We start from the raw sequence: 23,346 nt of genomic DNA, 5'->3' as shown, positions 1-23,346 counted from the left end.
CTTTGTAACAATCCTTATTTCCTCGAATTCATAATTATCTATCAAATAACAATGGGTCTTTAAAGTATTATAACATCACCTATCTCCAAGGAGAAAAAGCGGAGATTAGACCAAAGAATTCCCATTAATTGATAATATACATTCATATTTTCAATTGACCATAATGTCACCAATCATCCAAAGTTCCAAAAATAGTTTTCCATTATGAATTATTAATCCATATAGTAGTTAAGTATTTCAAATCATATGTATCCATCTAAACTTTTTGACTGGAAATACCCAGGGCTGGGAAGTTGCATACGCAGTGCACCGAGTTATATCCCCGGGAACACCAGTACTTTCCAAACACCCAAATATAGCTTTACAAGAGGTTTTTTTTTAAAAAAAAATAATAATGCGTGAGCAGCTGGTGGAAGGATGAAACTACGATTCTGATCACACACAAAAAAGGCAGCCCTGGAATTTTTAAGCCAGCTTTCCTCAATGAGGGCTGGGCAGATGCGTAGGCTTCAACCCCGTTTCCCTTTCTCAAGTCAGTGAGATGTGGCCAAGCTCACGAACCCAACGGGTGACTTAACAAACCTGGCTGCAGCCGATTTAAAAAAAAAAAAGTGTATTTACTTGCTTCTGAATTCTACAGCCAGTGCCGGATTTAGATGAAAAGAGGCCCTAGGCTATTCCACTTATGAGGCCCTTTCACCTCCCATTTTTAAGTTTGTAAATTACATGAGAGACAATAAAATACATCATTACTGTGATATATATCAATATATATAGCTGGCCTCCCGACGGGAGGCGGCAAAGGCAGCGAAGTCAGCCGCCTCCCCTGCTGCGCTCAGCTGCCCGGCTCGGCCCCCTCGCCCTCACCTGCCTGGTCACTGGTGGGCTCCGCGTCGATGGGGCGGCTACTGGGAGCGGCCGTGCCTCTCGCCAACCACCAGTGCCGGGAACGTGGGCGGGCTCCCCAACTGCCGCGGCGCTGGAACGATCTTAACCAATACATTTTTATGTTTGTTTATTAGTCATATGCATAGAATTTCTCCTGATTTTCGGTTCAGTGTTTTAGTGTTCACTGTTTTTAGAATAGTGTAATTTTAATTTTGCTAACAATTTGAATGTAGGCCCCTCTTGATCTTGAGGCCCTAGGCTGAAGCCTAGTTAGCCTATAGGAAAATCCGGCCCTGCCTACAGCCCTACTGAACCCCAATAACGTATCACCGAAGCTGGGAACTTTCAACATGTGATCTTAGCACTTTTCTAGCTCTGTAAGGCCATCGTCCCAAAAGCTGTTAGCACCCTTCATGCCTTGCAAGGGGGACACGGAGGCTCAGATGCTGAGCTTGTCGATCAGAAAGGTCGGCAGTTCGGCGGTTCGAATCCCTAGCGCCGCATAACGCAGTGAGCTCCCGTGACTTGTCCCAGCTTCTACCAACTTGGCAGTTCGAAAGCATGTAAAAAAAAATGCAAGTGAAAAAATAGGGACCGCCTTTGGCAGCGTTCAATGCGCCTCTGGCGTTGTGTCATGCCGGCCACATGACCACGGAGACGTCTTCAGACAGCGCTGGCTCTTCAGCTTTGAAACGGATATATATATATAATTAACTGTATCCCTTATCCTTATCATTCCATTGTTAGTTGTTATAATTAATATTGGTTAACAAAAAATCCTTTACGGTTACAACTTCACATTGTTGTTAAGCGACTGAGTGTAAGTGGAGAACTACCTATCATTCCGCCTGGCATCAAGGGTTAAAATGAAAAGGTCTGTGATGTTTTTTATTTATATATTTATTTATAAAATTTATAGACCGCCCATCTTACCACAGAGGGTGAACTCTTTGAGAGCAGTTGTCCTGTTTGGGAAGGGAAGAGTTATCGGGTTTTTTTTTAAAAAAATATTTTAAATGTACTCAGGGACACGGGAATAAACTCTGTGTCAACATACGCGCCCCTTTCTTTCATTCCTGACACTCCGATTTTAACCGACAGGTCCCTGACCCATCCATGGACGCAGATCAAAAAGAAAATAAGGTAAACCTGACTCCCTTTTTTCCTAATCAATCCCCTTTTCCCGGTACTCCCCGTAACAAGTGGTTGATGATTGAGTGTTTTCACATGATTGATCTTCTTTCTTGGTAAAGGAATTCCTGGGCATCTCCGCCCCTATTCACCACCCCACAAAAACAGCCCCAAATCAACACGGTAAGAACATCCTATGTTCTGGCCGATGAACTACAGAGGCCTGGTTTGCGTCTCCACGTGCCTCACACCCCTGAGCGCATCAGAGCAAAGGGCGAGAGAGACGCCTGAGGGTCACTTCTCCAGACAATCGGGGGGGGGGGGGACCTGGGGTTCCCCAAACATCGGGAGCCTCGTCCGAAAGGATTGGGGGATGAGAGGGTCTCTTGATTGCAGCAGCGGATTGGAGAAAGACACCTGGCAAGGCAGAGTTAGGTCAAAGGTACCTCTGGCGAGCTGCCAGTTCAGGAGGCGAGCTTGACATGAGGTTTACAGAGAGGAACCCGCCTGAATCCGTGGCACGACAAAACCACGCTCGACTAAGCCGCGCCTGATTAAACCGCGTCGCTGACGTCATCAACAGGGCGACAACAGCGAGCGCGGAGAAAGAAGGGCGCTTTAAATAGCACTTTGAAAGCAAGCCGATTCAACTTAAGGTAAGGGTTAGCTTTAGGGTTAGCTTTAGGGTTACGTTAAGGGTTAGGTTTAGGGTTAGGTTAAGGGTTAGGGTTAGGGTTAGGGTTAGGGTTAGGGTTAGGATTAGGTTTAGGGTTAGGTTAGGTTTAGGGTTAGGTTTAGGGTTAGGTTAAGGGTTAGGGTTAGGTTAAGGGTTAGGTTAGGTTTAGGGTTAGGTTTAGGGTTAGGTTAAGGGTTAGGGTTAGGTTAAGGGTTAGGTTAGGGTTAGGGTTAGGTTTAGGGTTAGGTTAAGGGTTAGGGTTAGGTTAAGGGTTAGGATTAGGTTTAGGTTTAGGTTTAGGGTTAGGGTTAGGGTTAGGTTTAGGGTTAGGTTAAGGGTTAGGTTTAGGGTTAGGTTTAGGATTAGGTTTAGGGGGGTTAGGTTTAGGTTTAGGGGTTAATTTTAGGTTTAGCGTTTACAGCGTGCTTCTGTCTCCGCGCTGTTGTCGCCCTGTTGATGACGTCAGCTACGCGGTTTCGTCGAGCGCCCTTTAGTCGAACGTGGTTTTGTGGTGGAACCGCCTGAATCCATTCATCCCGAGCCCCGCTCTTCTCAAAGGATTTCACACACACGCATACAAAAACAAAAAAAAACTCTAGAAGCCAGACGTCTAGACGAAGCTCAGCCTGGTAGGAGTGTGGATGAGGTGCCAAATCTCAGGCTGAAACCAGAATGGAGGTTGTCAAGAAGAAGCAACTCATTGGGGGGTGCATCGTAAGAGGACTTAAATGCCTCGAGTTTGTGGAAACATACAAATATAATAAAGTTATGGCAAAAAATGGAGTCAAGTCGAGTGGGGGACACGGTGGCTCAATGGCTAAGAAGCTGAGCCTGTCGATCAGAAAGGTCGGCGGTTCGAATCCCTAGCGCCGCATAACGGAGTGAGCTCCCGTGACTTGTCCCAGCTTCTGCCAACTGAGCAGTTCGAAAGCAGGTAAAAAATGCAAGTAGAAAAATAGGAGCCACCTTTGGTGGGAAGTGAACAGCATTCCGTGCGCCTTCGGCGTTGAGTCATGCCGGCCACATGACCACAGAGATGTCTTCGGACGGCGCTGGCTCTTCGGCTTTGAAACGGAGATGAGCACCGCCCCCTAGAGTCGGGAAGGACTAGCAATATGTGCAAGGGGAACCTTTACCTAGAGTAGGAGTAGAGTAGAGTAGGGTAGGGTAGGGTAGGGTAGGGTAGGGCAGGGCAGAGCAGAGCAGAGCAGAGCAGAGCGGAGCATATAGAGTAGAACAGAATAGAATAGAATAGAACAGAACGGAACAGAATAGAATGAATAAACTGGAAAGGAACTTGTGGGTCTTCTAATCCAGGCAGGAAAACCTAAAATACCTATAAATATATATATATAACCTAAAAGACCCAGTAAGCCATTGAGCCTGCCCTTTGAGAAGAGTTTTAGTTTCCTTTTTAATTTATTTATTTATATCTTTATTTACTTATTTGTTTATTGTTTCACTTGTGTACTCCCAAGCGTGTTTAAATTCCGTTACTGAAGAATTGAGATTGAGATTTGAGATTTATTAGATTTATATGCCGCCCTTCTCCCAAGGACTCAGGGCGGCGCACAACAATTAAAAGAAACACATGATCTAAAAGTTTTTTAAAAAATTAAATGGAATGACCCACTACCTCCCCGGGAAGATGATTCTTCCTCTACCCTTTCTGTAAAGCAAGAGCCGAAACCGGCTTCTAACGAGCGTTCCTTTTCCTGATCCCACCCTTCCCACCAGCTTCACGGAGTCAAAATGCCACAAAAAGCGGGACAGTACCTGCAAATTTCAGAATCGGTTAGGCTTCAGCAGGCCCCGTTCCAAGAGCATGGCCTCTGTTTTCCCCACAATGGTTGAAACTTCTGCCATGGCCCCTCGGCCTGTGTGACCAGAGAGCACGGAGGTCAATGGTGGTTGAAGTTAAGGTGAGGTCTAATTGTTGCTGTGGCTCGCTGGCGGCCAGTGGAGCTGGCAGCAGAGTCGGACAGTGAGGAGGGTGGGGAGGAACATGGGCCAGTCCTGGGGGCTGAGGGAAGCTCAGACGAGGCCTCTGCGTTGGAGGCAGAGAGGGAACTAAACAGCAGTGAGGCAGAGGAACAGCTGGAGCCTGATCCCAGTGTGCGCCTGCACAGAGCTTCCAGAAGACAAGAACAACTAAGAAAGCAGAGTCGACTTAGGAGTAAAGCCACACCTGGGAGGTGATTGGCCCCTCCCATAGGAAACAAAAGAGGAGCGAACGGGGAGCGGGATTCTGCAGGAAAAAAATTGTTCACTCAGTTGTTTCAAGAGTGGAAAGTTCTGTTTGTGACTGTAAGAGTCTCTGTGCCAAATACCGCCTTTCCCTGCGTTTGGAAACGAGTTATCTGGCAGCGCTCCAAACGAGATAAGGTTCGTGTGGATAAATATTCCTTGGAAAGACTGTTTGCCAAGCCTGGCTGACTGTGAATGAAAGGAATTCACAGCCATGTAAATAAAAGAGGTATTGCCAGGACCAGGACTTGGCTTCATGCTTGTTAAGGGAGCCTGGGTCAGAAACAACTGTAACGTATCTTTTCACCTCGCACTAATGGGATTGGACGGAGAGGCCCACCACCGACCTTCGTCTCCGCAAACCAGCTTCTTCACGACGCAAGGGATCTCGACGTAGCCGAGTTCTTTCAGCTGCCCCACTTGCCGAGCCGTGATGGGGTGCTCCCACATGAGGGTGTTCATGGCAGGGCAGAAGAGCAAAGGTTTGCTCACGTCCCAGGCACGGATGACGCAGGTCTGCACAGAAAGAGCAAAGCCTTGGGAGGAAATGGCCACCGATGGAGACCTGACCACAAGGGGAATGCAGCCAGAACCTTGAACAGAGGAACGGAGGCGGAGGCCGGTTCATTTATAAAATAAACCAAGAAGTAGAGAGATTGGGGGGTGCTCCAGTAACGGCCTTGTAGTCTCAAGAGGTCTAGAGGGGAGATGGCGGGGGTGGGGGTGGGGGTGGGAACGGCAGACGAATGATGGGATGTGCATCATCAACCACAATCACTCCACCCACAGGTGGAAATGTGTGACTAGTTTTTTCTTTTTCTTCCTTTTTTCTTTTTGTCCTAATTACTTGCATAGGGATTATTCTTTATGCTATTTATGTTGTTTGTATTTGTTGACATGGATTGCACCAGTGAGGCTAAAACCAATTTTGTTATATATAATTGAATTCTGGGAGTTGAAGTCCACCAGTCTTCAAATGGCCAAGGTTGGAGACCCCTGGTATACATGATGTACAATGACAATAATACTCTATTCTACTTTACTTTACTCTACTCTACTCTACTCTACTCTACTCTACTCTACCAGAGTCCCAAGGGAGTGGGCGGCATACAAATGTCAATAAATTCAAATTCAAATTCCAGTAACTCACCAGTAAGTTGTCACAAATGCCATTTGCAATTTTGGCAAGGGTGTTTGCATCCAGAGGAGCCACCAGCATGAGGTCAGCCCAACGCCTCAACTCAATGTGTAGCACAGGGTCGGTGCGTTTTTTCCACAGCTGAGGACAAGACACTGCTTCAATTAATGTAACTCACCCAGCCTGCTTAACCGCATTCTACATAAATACAGTCCAAGTTACTACACTTTCTTACTCATCTTCCTAGGCTCAGTAAAACAAACTGAGAACTAACCAAGTTATCACAATTCAAACGGTGCAAGATATATAAAAACATAAGATGGTTTGCCGCTGGCCTCCAAAGGCAACAAAAATGCCTGTAGTTAGAACATATGAAGCTCATTCTACACAATTTGTAGAATGAGGAATGTGGGGTGGCTCAGTGGCTAAGACGCTGAGCTTGTAGATCAGAAAGTTTGGCGGTTCGAACCCCTTGCGCCGCATAATGGAGTTAGCTCCCCTTACTTGTCCCAGCTTCTGCTAACCTAGAAGTTCGAAAGCATGTAAAAATGCAAGTAGAAAAATAGGAACCACCTTTGGTGGGAAGGGAACAGTGTTCTGTGCGCCTTCGGCGTTGAGTCATGCCGGCCACATGACCACAGAGACATCTTCGGACATTGCTGGCTCTTCGGCTTTGAAACAGAGATGAGCACCGCCCCCTAGAGTCGGGAACGACTAGCACATATGTGCGATGGGAAACTTTAGCTTTACCTTACAGAGTTTGTGAAGCAGGGTGCAAATAAAACCTCCTTAGCCATAAAGGAAAAGCTAAACCTGTTTGAACAATGCTGACCTGCCATTCATCAGAGTCACTGTAGATTGTTACAGGAAGCTCTTCGGGTTTATAGAAGTGTTTGGCATTTTCTGTTGTCACCACCCGAACTTCCAGCTAAAAAGAGAAGAACAGAGGTATGAATGAGGGGTCTGTAAAGTTGACAAATAAATAAAGACAATGAAAAACTGCTCACTCCAGGTATCTTCAGAAGCTCTGCCACCAAAAGAGGCAACTTTAGCGCAGCCACGCTCCCAGTTACCCCAACCAGGATATGGGCATTTTTCTCCGAAGCCATGGAGCAGATTGGTGGCGGAGGAGACGCTGTAGCCTCCATGATCAGGCCCAGACAGCGATCCTTCTTCACCTGCAAAACAAAAAAAACATGAGGACTACTGCTCCAGATTAAATGCCTCTGAACTGCATTTGGTCAATTGCAGGACTTACTGGTTAGTTTTATGCTTGAAAGGTATGTTCCACCTAGAGACGCCTTATGGGGGAGATCGGCAGTGTGTGTGTGTGTGTTGTGTGTGTGTGGTGTATGTATGTATGTATGTATGTATGTATGTATGTATGTATAAAACATAGATATAGATATATAGAGATCATTTCAGATAGATTAGATGGTAGGTAGGTAGGTAGGTAGGTAGGTAGGTAGGTAGGTAGGTAGGTAGGTAAATAAGATGATATGATAGATAGATAGATAGATAGATAGATAGATAGATAGATGGATGGATGGATGGATGGATGGATGGATGGATGGATGGATAGATAGATGGATAGATGGATAGATGGATAGATGGACAGATGGATAGATAGATGGTAGGTAGGTAGGTAGGTAGATGATATGATAGATAGATGGATGGATGGATGGATGGATGGATGGATAGATAGATGGTAGGTAGGTAGGTAGATGATATGATAGATAGATAGATAGATAGATAGATAGATAGATCTAGATAGAGCTAGATAGATGATATAATTGAGAGAGAGAGAGAGAGAGAGAGAGAGAGAGAGAGAGAGAGATGATATAATTGATAGATGAGAGAGGGGAGGGAGGGAGGGAGGGAGAGATGATATAATTGTAATAGATAGATATGATATAATTGTGAGATAGACAGACAGACACAGATAAAACGCTCCTCCAACTCAGCAGTAAACTCAGCTGTTTTTCAAGTGCCACATAGGGATTTTCTGGGGCAAAACCCACCCAGGCCGTATTTTTATTAGGCCAAGCATAGAACCAGAAAAGCCACGCGGATTGCGGAGAAACCCCAAGTAAGAGCCACGTCTGAAAAGGCTCAATCTTTGGCCAGCCGCGGATCTTCACTGGGGGAAGCAATCGCTCGTTCTTGCAGGTTGGCCTACCTTACAGGGAGGGTTTGGAGCGGGGGGGGGAAGAGGGGTGTGAACTTGCCTTCAGCTTTTCCTTCAGAGTCTGATATAAAAATAACTAACGAAGGCGAACATGCGTGTCCCAGGATAACGTTGCAGGATCCAATCCGGGTCGGTCTAACATATAAAATTACATATGAAAACTACATGTAAAAAAGCGAAGGGGGGAAACCAATAAGGGTACACAACCCCACGGATCAAAAAGTTCCGGCCGTCGGATGTCAATAAAGACAGTACCTTCCGGTTCTTTCTGGGAGCATAAAGAGCACGCCCACTTTAAACGGACTCAACTTCCGTTTCCTTTCCGAAGGAGAGCGAAGTGGTTGACGATAGAGTCTAACGGCTGGCGAGCTCGTCTGACTGCACTTCCGGATAGGATGACCATAGATTGGATTCCTAGACTCATACGCAACTGGCTTCTCCCTCTCTCCCTCCCTCTTCAGAAGCATCATGGCTCATAGCAAGCGATGTCCAAACGCAGAATTTAGTTTTTTTAAGATTTAGATTAGAATGTAGACAGCAGAGCAAACAAATACTTTGACAGCTAAGATAAGAGACTCTGATTTTTAAGAGAAATCCTATATTTCTTCCATGGCTCTCCTGATGCCAAATTTGCTGGAAACCCACTTCATATTACACAATTTTACAACTTGGAAACTCCAGGACATGGGAGAGATTTTATGATTGGTTAGAAAGAGATACAAATAGAAAGAGAAAGGGATGGATGGATGGATGGATGGATGATAGATAGATAGATAGATAGATAGATTGATTGATTCAGTGACTCCATCCAGCCACATCATTCTCTGCCGTCCTCTTCTTCTTCTTTTGCCTTCCATCGTTCCCAGCATGAGGATCTTATCCAGTGAATCCTTCCTTCTCCTTAGGTGGCCAAAGGATCTGAGTTTCAGGAGATGATAGATGATAGATAGATAGATAGATAGAGAGAGAGAGATGATAAATGGATGACAGATAGATAGATAGATAGTAATAGATGATAGAGATAGATAGATAGATAGATAGATAGATGATAGATAGATAGATAGATAGATAGATAGATAGATAGATAGATAGATTCAGTGACTCCATTCAGCCACATCATTCTCTGCCGTCCCCTTCTTCTTTTGCCTTCCACCGTTCCCAGCATGAGTCTCTTCTCCAGGGAGTCCTTCCTTCTCATTAAGTAGCCAAAGTCTTTGAGTTTCCTCTTCAGGATCCGGCCTTCTAAAGATCAGTCAGAGTTGATCCCCTCTAGGACTGACCGGTTGGATGGCCTTGCAGTCCAAGGGACTCATTGCAGGAGTCTTCTCCAGCACCAGAGTTCAAAGCCCTCCATTCTTTGGCGCTCAGCCTCCTTACGGTCCAACCTTCACAGCCATCCATTGCAATTGGGAAAACCATCGCCTTGACTATCCGCACTTTTGTTGGTAGGGTGATGTCTCTGCTTTTTAGTCTGCTGTCTAGGTTTGCCATCTAAATGTAGTTTAACTGTGGTTTATATAAACGAAGTTCCCCTTCACCCTCAACTACCTCAACATCCTTTCTAGCCTCTTCACCCAATTCCCTCACACTTTTCATCCGAGCTTCCCACTACCATGCGCCATCCTGCCGGTTGACATCCCCGTTTCAAGGTCTAACGGTCTGCCGCAGAAAAAGAAGGGAAAGACATTTTATCGATACAGTTTATTTTATTCATTAATTTCCAGGTGACACCGTTTCATCAGGGACAGACACGGAACAATTGCATAATCACATGTGGTTCGGATGTTTTAAAATCCCCCCCTCCTTTTTTCCCATTGAGATATCTATTTAAAAAAAGAAAATAGATCACACGGTGAATTAGATACAGCGTTAGGGATCGTGATGGCCACGGCTATTCTGTGGCACAAATCTTCTCCACCAAAGGAGATTAGACCGCTATAGTGCTAGAATAAAAGGAATTGATGCAAATATACAGACCTCCCGCCTCTTCTTTAGAATTATGACAACATTCTCAGCTTCTGCTATCAAGACTGTTGCCGATCAGCGCAGGCCAACAGATAAAAAGCATCTACGAATCGAAAAATGTACAGGAATCGTTGAGGTGTGTGGATTTCAACTTCCAGAATTCCAGTGAAGTTGTTTTCCTTGCAGACGTTCCGTCGCTGGGTACGCCGTCACTTCTTGACGTTCGCCATCCCCGTCTGAGCCATCCCCATCAAACCCTCAGAGCACTGATGACGTTACCTAGTTGGGTCAGGAGACGTCTGCAAGAAAACGTCATCAAGCCCAGAGAGCACCAAGGTGACCCCCACAATGCTACTTTGTTTGAAGTGCGTTGGAGAGGTGTTTTTTTTTTACAGATTAACAGAGTTGGATGGGACCTTGTAAGTCATCTAGTCCAACCCCCTGCCCAAACAGGAGACCCTACACCATTTCTGACAAATGGCAGTCCGTTCTCTTCTTGAAAGCTTCCAGTGATGAAGCTCCCACAACCTCTGGTGGCCAGCTATTCCATGGGTTGATTGTTCTCACTGTCAGAAAATTCCTCCTTATTTCTAGGTTGAATTTCTCCTTGATCAACTTCCATCCATTATTCCTCGACTGGCCTTGGGGTGCCTTGGAAAATAGCTTGACTCCCCTCTCCTCTCTGGGGCAGCCCCTCAAATGCTGAGGGGAGGAAGTCAAGCTATTTTCCAAGGCACCCGAAGGCCAGACAAGGAATAATGGATGGAAACCGAACAAGGAGAGATTCAACCTGGAAATAAGGAGGAATTTTCTGACAGAGAGAACAAGCAACCCATGGTACAGCTTCGGAAGTGGTGGGAGCGTCATCCCTGGAAGCTTTCAAGAAGAGATTGGTTCCTGAGATCAACACGGCTGCTTAAAACAAGACAGCTTAACTGCACCTGAATAATCCCCTTCTCAACATTACATTACAGTTTGGTACCCTTGATTGATCCCAGAAAGAAGTGGGATCACACAAGCAGAAAAGTCCGCAAGTGAGGGGGAAAAAAACAGAAACCAAGAGGCAATATAGGATAAAAGGGGCTGCAACTTGGCCAGTTTATTTGCAAAGTTGCTTGGATTTATTTTTTTTTATTTTTTTTAACTACCTCCCTCCCTGTGCAGATACTCTTGAAAGGAGAGGAGCTAACATTTTGCAAGGAAGTCGGAGCAAAGAGTTAGCTGCTTGGCTGCTCCCAAAGCAAAATGAATCTGCTTTTAAAATCTAGAAAAAGTAGACTGGATCAATTCGGAAAGCAAAGATACGTTGTCTAGCCGTTTTTCCTAACCACGTATGTGTCAGGCCTGCAGTTATATCCCTTTTGGGATCTTTGGCCTGCCACACTCACTCTTATTTCATTATGCTGTTTCACTAGTGTAGTAAGTTGGGAGGGGGGAATAGAAAGGAGTAGAATGGTGGAATGTGTTGTTGTCATTCTTTTCTAGAAGCCCAAGGTCATCTTTTGTCTCCGCACCTCTGTACCTGACCAGAACCAGCTGGGCGGAGATGCCAGCGTGGAAGAAGAAGATTGGACCATGTGATGGATTTCTGGGTATTTGGGACAAGATCATGAACTTTCAACTGGGTGGGAATCCTAGGTAACTTCCAGAATTGGGATTCCACAGATGTGCCAAGATGTCTGACTTATTAAATTGAACTTTAAGGATCGTTTTGCCTTGGACTCTGATTTAATTCTGCATGATACTTGGAACGCTGACAGTACGAATGTGTAAGCAAAATTTCTTTGCTTTTTTTTTTTTTTAACAGGGCCACCACATGTGGTGGTTTGTGCCTGGTGCTTGTTTACGTTTCCAACGGGTCAACAAACATTCCCAACGTGTAGCAACATGTCCCCGAAGTGTTGGAAAGGGAAACAAAACAGAGAGCCAAAGAGGCAGCCAGGTCCTCGCGGAAGGAAGAGCCGGGCTGGAAACCTACCCTCAAATCCACACCGTGTGTTGATTTAGTCTCTCCAGATGTTTTCAAAAGGAAGGCTTGCTTTTCATTACATTGCTAACTCGGATCAATCGAGGAAGCGTAGACTTCGTAAAACGGGGATTTGTTCAGGCTGAAAGGGAGAGACCTAGGAAAGGGAACTGGATAGAGACGATGGAAATTTCCAAGACAGAGTAAACCAGGGATGGCGAATCCTTTCGGCGGCAATTGGCCAAACCGCAAGGCACATCCACGTGTGCTGGAGTGCTGGAAACCCAAAAAAAACCAGCTGGCCGGCATGCACGCATGTGCTGGCCAGCTGATCTTTGCGCTTCCAGCATGCAGCTGATCTTTGTGTGCGCCAGAGCACTAGAATTCGGAAGACCAGCAGGCTAGTTTTTGCTTCGTTTTTGGTCGTTTCTGGTGCCATTTTCAGGCCGTTTTTCGCTGCTCCGGCGGCCACAAAAGCCAGCTGGCGATGGCGCAGGTGCCCAAAGAAAGGGCTCCATGATGCCACCTTGGGCATGCGTGCCATAGGTTTGCCATCACAGGAGTAAGCCATCTTGGCTTCTATCTCGATAAACACAGCCTTCCTGGGAATGTGAAACAAGCCCAGTTTAGCCAGGTTTCCAGCTGCCGGGGTTATTGCTGTGGCTTTGAGAGAGAGAGAAAGAAAGAGGAGGAATGACGGATGACGAAGCCGGCAATCCACTTCTGGATTGCCGCAGGGAGAATCGCCTGCAGTCAAGAATGGGGTTTAAACGCTCAGGGCTCACACCTCCCCTAGAGGGGAAGACCTCTTCCCTCCGGTGCTCTGATGCGGCTAGAAAAATCATGATCACCACAAGAAACGTCAAAAAACACCACCGTACACGGTTTCACCAAAAAAAAAAAAAAAAAAAAGAGGGAGAAATGAGCACACACGCACACACACACACACACAGGCACAACAGCACAACACAACTGTCCTGCAGGGCAATGCGTTTCTTCTCCGGAGGAGGAGAAGGAGGAAGAAGAAGAGGAGGGGAAAGAAGACACCGCAGGAGGCCCAAGGATGGGACCCAGGAAGAGGAAGAAGAATCAAATGCAGAGATTTTTCTCCCGGACAACGTCTCTCCCGCCATCTGGCCGCCCCCCTCTTCCCCTCCCCAACCGCGGCAACAAGATGATGGAATTCATCCCTTGGAAACCTACACAAGATACCCGCACCCACAACACACGGCCTTCTTCGTTCCTTCCTTGCCCACCTAAAGCCAACGTCTTCTGGGGATCGCCTCGGACCGGGGTGGGTGGGGTGGGGTGTGTGTGTGCGTTTCCTGACTCCTCACATGTCGTTGGCGTAGTTGTAGTTAGGGGTGGCCGAATACTGCGTTTCGTGCTGCATCATGGCGTTGTTTGCGGCGCCCACGGCCACGTTTTGTGCCGCCTGCTGGACCTGAGGGTTTTTCCAGGCGCCGGTGGTCCACTCCTCCTGAGCTTTGCTGAAGCTGCCGCCGCTCCCTCGGTAAAATTTGTGCACCTGCAGAGGAAGAAGAGGAGAAGAAGAAGATACATCCAGGCTGCCTCTGCAGCACGAAGAGTAGAGTAGAGTCGGAATGGGAATGGGGTTAGGAATAGGAATAAGAATAAGAATAGAATAAGAATAGAGGGGAAGGGAAGAGAAGAGAAGAGAAAAAGGAGAGGGGAGGAGAAGGGGGTGACTCAACAAAAGTGCGCCGACAAAACCGCGTTGCAGGACATCATCAATGCGCCGACAACAGAGCGCCGACAACAGCGCTTCGACAGAAGCGCAATTTAAGTTAAGGTAAGGGTTAGGTTTAGGTTTAGGGTTAGGTTCAGGGTTAGGGTTAGGGTTAGGGTTAACGTTAGGTTTAGGGTTAGGTTCAGGGTTAGGGTTAGGGTTAGGTTCAGGGTTAGGTTCAGGGTTAGGTTCAGGGTTAGGGTTAGGTTTAGGGTTAGGTTTACAGCGCGCTTTTGCCGGCGCGCTGTTGTCGGCGCGATTCTGCGCTCATTCGTCGGCGCGTTTTAGAACTCACAGTTTTGTCACCGCGGTTTTGTCGGGCGCGCTTTTGTCGGTCACCCTTTTGTCAGTGAACCGGAGAAGGGAAGGGAAGAGAAGAGAAAAAAGGAGAAGTGAAGAGGAGAAGAGAAGGGAAAAGAAAAAAGGAGAGGGGAAGGGAAGAGAAGAGAAGGGGAAAAAAGGAGAGGGGAGGGGAAGGAAAGGAAAGGGAAGTATTGGAGGTCTTCTAGTCCAACCCCCTGCTCAAGCAGGAGACCCTGGCCTACACCATTTCAGACAAATGGCTCTCCAGTCTCTTCTTAAGAACCTCTAGTGATGAACCATCCATAATTGTTCAATTAGTTAATTGTCTTCACTGTTAGGAAGTTTTTCCCAAAGTAGTGCGAACCGGCTGAATCCCACCACTGATCTCCCTGCTGGACAAACTTGTTAGTCTGCGAGATAATCTTTTGCCCGGGGTTGCCCGCATTCCTAGATCTGTCTGCAGTAAGGTCTTGCCAGAATGGTGCTCCTAATAAGTGACTTTTGAAACTTGGCTTGAGACTCATGAATCAATTAGGGGATCTTTCAGAAACCCGACAAAGGGATTTTTGAGTTCACGTAGAGAGGGTTCGTCGTGTTTGAGGAGCTGGGGGAGAATATTATCCTTCTTACGTATCACCCGCTTCTTCAAAAAGTATAAAAGTGGATAAATCAGTTCTCTTACCATACTGAGAGCAATGAAGGAGAAGACCGACATGGCTGTGAAGAGAACGGTAGGGATGAGCATCACGACAGCCGAGCCCACGTTGGTCCCAAAGAAAGAGATCGCTGCAATCCAGCCACTGAAGCGAAAGAAAAGTGGGGGGGGGGGAATGCATTTTAGAGAATTTGGGGACCTTCCCCCCCCCCCCATCGTTCAAGGTGGTATATTCTGTCTGGTTCTGTTTAAGCATCCTGAGATGCTCAAGGCCTTATTGAAATGAAGGAAATTTCAAAGCAGGCAAAAGAACGATGCTCCTTTAAATCCAAGACTTCAAGGTGTTCCAAAGATTTCTTTTTTAAAAAAAAAAATCTTGCCTTTATTATTTTTATAAATAACTATAAAGGCAGAAAATCTCCCTAATGCTGCTTCCTCCTCCTATTTTCCCCCTAACGACAGTCCTGCGAGGTGGGTTGGGGCTGAGAGAGAGGAGGACTGGGCCCGAAGTCACCCAGTTGGCTTTCAGGTGTAAGGCAGGACTAGAACTCCCAGCCTCCTGGTGATTGGGCCAAAAATCACCCAGCTGGCTTTTAATTCCTAAGCGGGACTAGAACTCCCAGCCTCCTGGTTACTGACTCGAAGTCACCCAGGTGGCTTTCGGGTGTAAGGCAGGACTAGAACTCCCAGCCTCCTGGTGAGTGGCCTAAAAATCAACCCAGCCAGCTTGAATTGCCTAAGACAGGACTAAACTCCCAGCCTCCTGGTGATTGGCCTAAAAATCACCCAGCCAGTTTGAACGCCTGACAGGACTAGAACTCCCAGCCTCCTGGTTACTGACCCAAAGTCACCCAGGTCATCCTGGTGATTGGCCTAAAAATCACCCAGCCAGCTTGAATGCCCAAGACAGGACTAGAACTCCCAGCCTCCTGGTTACTGACCCCAAATCACCCAAGTGGCTTTCAGGTATAAGGCAGGACTAGAACTCCCAGCCTCCTGGTGATTGAGCCAAAGTCACCCAGTCAGCTTTCATTGGTTAGGCAGGACTAGAACTCCCAGCCTCCCGGTTTCTAGCCTGGTGCCTTCACCCCTAGATCACCAGCCTTGCAAACAAAAACGAAAACAAAAAAACTGGCATCGTTTTACCAAATCCATCCGAACGTTTTCTGCCCACCTTTTCCAACCAGGAATCTGCGGCCTGTGCTGGATCCTAAACGCCCACGAATGCTGCTAACCTCCTGCCCCCCCCCCACCCTACCCCTCCACCCGGAAGGGTGAAATGAGCGAACCCACGAAGCAGCCACCATCGCCCCGCTTACCAAACTCCCCAGCCAGGGATGCCGACGGCTTGAATGATGCTGATCACCAGCTGCGCCATGAAGGTGAAAAAGAAAGCCATGAAGCTGAAGGAGCTGTCAGTCCTGCAGAAAAAACAGAAGGGACCATCTACTCAACCCCAGCGGCTTCCAGAGGAAGAGATTTCAACTCCCAGGATTTCCCCGGAGAAGCAGAGACACTGCAGGAGGCTGCAACCCTTGCTGGTTGCAGACATCCAGTAGAGATTTGTTTATTGTTGTTGTTGTTATATATTTTGTTCATTAACACGAAACTCAGTCAAAACAAACATTTAAAGATGCATCGCAAATACCACTGACTGGTGCTAATGGTTGATACGGTTTGCGGCCAGCATCCTAGGTATCAGCCAAGAACCTTCTTAAAATATACGATGTTCCGAGTAGCGCAGTTTTTTTGCAGTTCCGCTGGTGTTATTGCAGGAAGCTGGAATTTCTCAATGTGTTTTATAAAATTCTTGGACATGGTACCAAGTGCCCTGATGACAATGGGTATCACTGGTTTTTTATTATTATTATTATTATTCATTGAACATGAAACTCAGCCAACTGAGCATTCAAAAATGTTTTTGTTGTTTGTGTTGTTGTTGTGATTCCTTTATTCATTAAACATGAAACTCAGTCAACTGAACATTTAAAGATGCATTGCAAATACCATTGACTGGTGCTAATGGTTGATATGGGTTGCTGCCAGCATCCTAGGTATCAACCAAGGACCTTCTTAAAATGTAAGATGTTCTGAGTAGCACAGTTTTTTGCACTTCCGCTGGTGTTATTTATTGCAGGAAGCTGCAATTTGTTGGTGTATCTTATAAAATTCTTGGGCATGGTACCAAGTGCCCTGATGACAATGGGTATCACTGTTACATGCTTCATTATTATTATTATTATACAATTGTATCACAGCGGCCAGTTGTTTCGCCGGATTTGGCATTGGTTACTAGTCGGGCCCCACCCAGGGGCCTAGGACGTCATAACGTATTTTCGTAATATGCGTGCAGATCCAAGCAGTGCGGCTTTTTGCATTTGACTGATGGTGATTTTGTCAATTTTTAACTGTTTTAAATGTAATTCCAGTGCTTTTGGAATAGCACCCAGTGTGCCAATTACCACTGGTATTACCACTGCTGGTTTGTGCCATAGTCGTTGAATTTCGATTTTTAAGTCCTGGTATTTTGCGATTTTTTCATGTTCCTTCTCGGCGACCCTGCTATCACCTGTATTGCGATGTCTATGATTATGACCTTATTTTTCTCAAACAATGTGATGTCTGGTGTATTATGCGCCAGTATTTGTCTGTTTGTATGCGAAAATCCCACAAGATCTTGACCATCTGATTTTCGGTGACTTTTTCAGGCTGATGTTCCACCAGTTTGTTGCTGTTTTAATATTATAATTTTTGCACAAATTCCAATGGATCATTATTATTATTATTATTATTATTATTATTATTGTTGTTGTTGTTGTTGTTGTTGTTGTTGTTATTACTACTACTACTATTATTATTATTATTTCTCTACCCCCCTTGCAAGGCAAGAAAGATTGCTTAAACCAGCTGCCTTTTCCTAACCCGATTTGCTCCCCAAGTAGCAGGGCTCTTAAACAAATGCCAAAGACGATTTAACAAGCTCTGTGACCTTAATTAGTTGATTAGATCTCTTAGGTCAGCTTCCAACTCCTGCCTGAAACTGACCAGGCCATCATCAGTTTCTTACCAAAAGCTTTTGTTGCCAGGCTGCAGTCAGTTTTGTTGTCCATGCACTCACATAAATGGATTTTTTTTTACAAAAAATTACAGTTTATCAGTGCTGTGTTTGTGAGTGGGGACTAGCCCAGGTAGTCACTAAAAGAATAAGGAGGAGCTTCCGGGGGAGGGGAGCAGATGCATCATTGCAGGAAAAAAGAAGGGAGGAAGGGAAGGGAAGACCCCGCCCTATCACTTACTTGAAAGCTTTGTAAATTGGCCTAAACCAGCACACGTAGGAGCAGGGTGTAAAGAGAATAAGCCAAAGGATTGCCAGTCCAAAGTTAACGGCTCCACCGCCTCCAATCAGCCATGCAAGGCAACCGATCAGATTGACAGCCAAGGTGATGCTATTCACTGCAGACAGAATTGTACAGAGAGAGAGAGAGAAAGAAAGAGAGAGAGAGAGAGGAGAGAGGAGAGAGAAAGAGAGAAAGAGAGGGAGAAGTGAGAGAGAGAAGAGAAGAGACAGAAACACAGAGAGAGGAATGAAGGGAGGAATAGAAAGAAAGAGAGAGAGAGAGAAAAAAGAGGGAGAAAATAGAGAGAGAAAGAAAGTGAGAGAGAGAGAGAGGAGAGAAGAGAGAGAGGGAAGTGTGTTTGAGACAGACAAAATAAGAGAGAGAGTGAGAGAGGAGAGAGAGAGGAAGAGAGAGAAAGAGAGAGGGAAGAGAAAGAGAGACAGAGAGAGAGGAGCGAATGGAGGAAGAGAGAATGTGAGAGGGAGAAAGAGGGAGAAAAGAGAGAGAGAAGAGAAAAAGAGAGAAGAGAGAAGAGGAGTGAGAGAGAGGAGAGAGAAAGTGAGAGAGAGAGAAAAAAGAGAGAGAGAGAAAAAAGAGAGAGAGAGAAAGAGAGAGGAGAGGGAGAAAGAGAGGAGAGAGGAGAGAGGATAGAGGGAGGGAGGAAGTGTGTTTGAGAGAGACAAAATGAGAGAGAGAGGAGAGAGGAGAAAGTGAGAGAGAGAGGAGAAAGAAAGTGAGTGATAGATGAAAGTAGAGAGCGAAAGAAGAAGAGAGAGAGATAAAAAAAACAAGAGAGAAAAGATGGGGGAAGAAAGCGAGAAGGAGCAAAGAGGCAGATCACACAGTGGGGAGATCACAGAGCTTCACCAAAGATCCCAGTGGGGCCGCAGTTCAGAAACTGGATGAGGATCCTTTCCCATTTCTAAGCTACAGAGGTAGTCCTCGACTTACGACCATGACTAACCTCCAAAAATTTAGATTGCTAAGTGAAACATTCATTAAGTGAGTTTTATGACCTTTCTTGCCACATTTGTTAATTGAATCACTGCAGTAACCCAGTTGTTAAGTGAATCTGGCTTCCCCCATTGACTCTGCTTGTCAGAGTGGTCGCAAAAGTGGAATCATGTTACCCACCCACCCACCCCCGGACACGGAAACCATCATAAAATACGAGTCAGTTGCCAGGAGTGCTAATTCTGATGGCCCTGAGATTTTGCAACGGTCGTAAGTGTGAAAAAACGGTCATCGCTTGCTTTTTTCAGTGCGTCGCAACTTCGACTAAATGAACTGTTGTAAGTCAAGGACTTACCCGTACAGTCTTAAGTCGTGACGGTTCTTAAGAGCGGGTCCCCACCTGTTTTACAACCCATTTTGTATGGTCATTATGCGAGCACAGTGGGCCAGAAACGGAACACGGTGGTCCTTAAGCGAACTCATTGTTCCCTAAAGGGCGCTGCTTGCTGCAAATTTTATCCCAGAAAAATAAGTAATACCGTGTTTTCCCCGAAAATAAGACAGAGTCTTATTTCTTTGACACACACACACCCCGCTTGAAATAAGCGCTGGCCTTATTTTCGGGAGGTCTTGTTAGTTTTGAGTGGAGGAGGAGGCGAGCGTGGTCACCTCATGGCTGCTTCTGTGTTGCGCGTGCTGGACCTGCCCCTCTTAGACAGAAGGGGTGCGATGGCGAGGGTTGCAGGAGGGCGTATGGGGTAAATATGGCATGTTCCCCCCTCCTTCCCCACCCCCGGCCTCACCTTGTGTTGTTTGCACAGCAAGCAACCAGAGGAAATGGTGGGGATAGTTGCCCGTGCGCTTAAATATTTTCAGGGAGGGCTTATTTTCAGGGAGGGCTTATTTTCAGGAAGGACTTATTTTCGGGAAGGACTTATTTTCAGGAAGGACTTATTTCAGGAAGGACTTATTTTCAGGGGAGGGCTTATTATTTTTGAGGTGCAGGAGGCGGTGAGCATGGTCGCCTCATGGCTGCTGCTGTGTTGCAATATTTTATAGGGGAGGCTTATTTTAGCGCATGAGCTCAAAAGCTCAATTGGGCTTATTATCCGGGGAGGTCTTATTTTTTGAGGAAACAGGGTACAATACAATATAATAGCAGAATTGGAAGGGACCTTGGAGGTCTTCTAGTCCAACCCCCTGCCTAGGCAGGAAACCCTATACTGTTTCAGACAAATGCTATCCAACATCTTCTTAAAGACTTCCAGTGTTGGTGCATTCACAACTTCTGGAGGCAACTTCTGTTCCACTGATTCATTGTTCTAACTGTCAGGAAATTCCTCCTTAGTTCTAGGCAGCTTCTCTCCTTGATTAGTTTCCACCCTTGTTTCTTGTTCTACCTCGGGTGCTTTGGAGAATAGCTTGACTCCCTCTTCTTTGTGGCAACCCCTGAGATACTGGAACACTGCTATCATGTCTCTCCTAGTCCTTCTTTTCATTAAAGTAGACATATATATATATAGGGTATATATACGTATGTATATAAGTTTCAGTTAGAGCAATACAGTATATTCTCTATTTTTTTCCCTACCACTTTTGTTGGGTTAATTTATTGCCCGTCCCACCCGCAGACCCTCAACTCACACATCCAGAGGTAGTAAAGACGCTTGACTGTGGTTCTGTGGAGTGGGGGAATTTCCTCGTCGAAATCCTGGTAAAAACATGGCTTCAGGGGGATGAATCTGGGCAGAGGGGGGAAATTGTTCACTCTTTCTGCAAGAAAAGCCAAAAGTCATTTTTTGGGGGGGTGGGGTGGATGAGGTTGCCTCTTCCCAAAGCAAGAGAGGATCCTGACCATGTCAGGGCTCCAAATAGCATGCGAAAGTAAATCAGAGTCCGATGCAAAGTATTGCTCAAACTTCCAATTGATGAAGAGAGCCATGTTGGCACATCTGGGAAAACCCAAATCTGAAAGCTTCCTGGTTTTCCCCACCCAGTTGAAAGTTCAAGATCTTGCCCACATGCCCACAAGTCCATCCCATGGTCCAATCTTCCACTGCCACGCTGGCAGCTCCTCCCATCCTCATCAGGCACAGAGGTGCAGAGAAAGAGGATGACCTTGGCTTTCTAGAAAGAACGTTGTTATGGCTACTTATCATCTAACTCCTTACAATCCTCCCCTCCCATTTTCCCACCCTAGAAAATGCATAGTAGAATAATAGAAAGTGTGGCAAGCCAAAGAGCCAAATGAAAAGATGGCTGCAGGCCTGACAGAGCAGTTATCTAAGACTTTGTATGCCATAGAGGTAGTCCTCCACTTATGACCATGTCCGAGCTCAAAATGTCCGTTGCTGAGTAAGACATTGGTTTAATCATGTGAAATAAGCCTTGACGTTCCCAAATTCTGCTCAAAAGCATCAGTCCTTCACACAACGTTTGCCTTAATTGTTTTTAGATTTCTTTTAAAATCCTTCTTTTATTATTTTTTATAAATAACTCCGGGCAGCAGACAGACAGGCAACCCTCCTTCCTCTTCCTTATTTCCCCATAACGTTACAAGATCACCGTACAGGGACATTTATCATTCACTTACCTCCCATGGTGTTTCCTTGTCTTGAAAGTTATTGCGTAGAAGAATTCTCAGCTCACCACCAAAGCTGAAGTAGAAACAAAAAGGTGGATAGTGTCGTTATAACATTCAGCCACTAAAGTGCACTAGTTCTGTTTGCACCCCGATTATTTTTATGGTCTCTTAGAGAAAGAAGGCTGGGTAAGAAGACCACACCTGGAATACTTAGATCGCACAGATTAGGCCTCCTCCGAGTTCCATCCGCCAGTCAGTGTCGACTGGCAACTACGCGGAGGAGAGCCTTTTCAGTAGTAGCTCCGACCCTTTGGAACGATCTCCCCGTGGAGATTCACACCCTCACCACCGTCCAGACCTTCCGCACAGCCCTCAAGACCTGGCTATCCCATCAGGCCTGGGGATAAAGATCGTAATCCGTCCCCACCCGAATGATGAATGAATGTTGTGTATTATTTTTACTTATGTATTGTTTTATGTCTTACTGTCTTGTACTCCCCTCCCTATATATTGTAAGCCGCCCTGAGTCCCCTCAGGGAAAAGGGTGGCCTATAAATAATAAAACCATAAAACCATAAACCATACTGCATCCAGTTTTGGTCACCCCGTTACAAAAAAGATGTTGAGATTTCCGGGGAAAGTGCAGAGAAGAGCAGCTAAGACGATTAAAGGACTGGAGACTAAAACATGTGAAGAACGGTTGCGGGAATTGGGTATGGCTAGGCGAGAGAAAGGAAGGACTAGGGGGGACATGATAGCAGTCTTCCAATATCTCAGGGGCTGCCAGAAAGAAGAAGGGAGGTCAACCTATTCTCCAAACCATCAGACGGCCAGACAAGAAGCAATGGATGGAAACTAATCAAGGAGAGAAGCAATTAAGGAATTAAGGAGAAACTTCATAACAGTGAGGACAATTAATCATTGGAACAGCTTGCCACCAGAAGTTTTGGGTGTGCTTCGTCACTGGAGGCTTTTAAGAAGACATTGGACATTGTCTCAAATTGTATAGGGTCTCCTGCATGAGCAGGGGGTTCGACTAGAAGACCTCCAAGGTCCCTTCCAGCTCTATTCCGATTGATCTTGGTTAGACAAAGCCATTTGACGGATGGCAACCTGCTGTATTATTGCAACCCGCTGAATTATAACATTTAACCTATTGCAGTTCTCTGATGCCATATTGTGGTGATTTTATTATGGTTTTAATTTTATATTTTATCTTACATATTTTATTGTCCACATGCAATTCTGAGAGAAGGACAGATTCTCCGCCAAGGTTTTAAATGTAGATTTGGGGGCATAAGATCACATAACTGGAGTCACAGCTCGTCACAGCGGAGGAAATGGGTTATGTCTCTTAGTAAAGCTATTCCAGGCCTTTGGTGAGTCTGCTTATCCCAACTCTGGATTAGGCCGTAAGATGGTCAGCGCAGATCAGAAGTGGGCCTATTTCAAGATTCATTCTCTTCTCTCGCTCTCCTTCCCTCCCTCTCTCTTTCTATCCCTTTCTCTGTCCCTTTCCCTCCCTCCCTCTGTCCCTCCCTCTCTCTCTGCCCCTCTTTCTCT

The 23,346-nt window shown here is 46.0% G+C and overlaps 2 protein-coding genes across 5 annotated transcripts in view; both read right to left on the bottom strand.

Moving 5' to 3' along the window:
- Positions 1 to 3,790: 3,790 nt before the first annotated feature.
- On the bottom strand, positions 3,791 to 8,529 carry PPCDC (phosphopantothenoylcysteine decarboxylase). 2 transcript variants are annotated; one of them, XM_032233181.1, is made up of 7 exons: positions 8,309 to 8,529; positions 7,088 to 7,258; positions 6,913 to 7,008; positions 6,093 to 6,221; positions 5,290 to 5,458; positions 4,472 to 4,572; positions 3,791 to 3,831 (listed from the first exon to the last, which is right to left on the bottom strand). In XM_032233181.1, exons 2-6 carry the CDS (start codon positions 7,226 to 7,228, stop codon positions 4,481 to 4,483), a joined length of 627 nt encoding a protein of 208 aa, XP_032089072.1. In that variant the 5' UTR covers positions 7,229 to 7,258; positions 8,309 to 8,529; the 3' UTR covers positions 3,791 to 3,831; positions 4,472 to 4,480. The 2 variants fall into 2 exon arrangements, with proteins under 2 accessions (XP_032089072.1, XP_032089070.1); XM_032233179.1 differs by lacking the exon at positions 3,791 to 3,831 and having other exon boundaries at positions 3,927 to 4,572; positions 8,309 to 8,528.
- Positions 8,530 to 12,021: 3,492 nt separating this feature from the next.
- SCAMP5 (secretory carrier membrane protein 5) overlaps positions 12,022 to 23,346 on the bottom strand; it is a 15,338-nt gene continuing 4,013 nt past the window's right edge. For all 3 annotated transcript variants that reach the window (XM_032233402.1, XM_032233403.1, XM_032233404.1), the window contains exons 2-7: positions 21,793 to 21,856; positions 20,844 to 20,972; positions 18,204 to 18,360; positions 16,227 to 16,328; positions 14,935 to 15,052; positions 12,022 to 13,727 (exon numbers count right to left, since the gene is read on the bottom strand). In XM_032233402.1, the coding sequence (XP_032089293.1) occupies positions 13,533 to 13,727; positions 14,935 to 15,052; positions 16,227 to 16,328; positions 18,204 to 18,360; positions 20,844 to 20,972; positions 21,793 to 21,799 (708 nt within the window). In that variant the 5' untranslated portion in view covers positions 21,800 to 21,856 and the 3' untranslated portion in view covers positions 12,022 to 13,532. The remainder of the gene's footprint in view (positions 13,728 to 14,934; positions 15,053 to 16,226; positions 16,329 to 18,203; positions 18,361 to 20,843; positions 20,973 to 21,792; positions 21,857 to 23,346) is intronic.

The sequence above is a fragment of the Thamnophis elegans genome, chromosome 16 (genome assembly GCF_009769535.1).
Source record: "Thamnophis elegans isolate rThaEle1 chromosome 16, rThaEle1.pri, whole genome shotgun sequence".
NCBI lineage: Eukaryota > Metazoa > Chordata > Lepidosauria > Squamata > Colubridae > Thamnophis > Thamnophis elegans.
The sequence above is the reverse complement of the archived record's forward strand: the minus strand, read 5'-3'. Positions and strand labels throughout refer to the sequence as shown.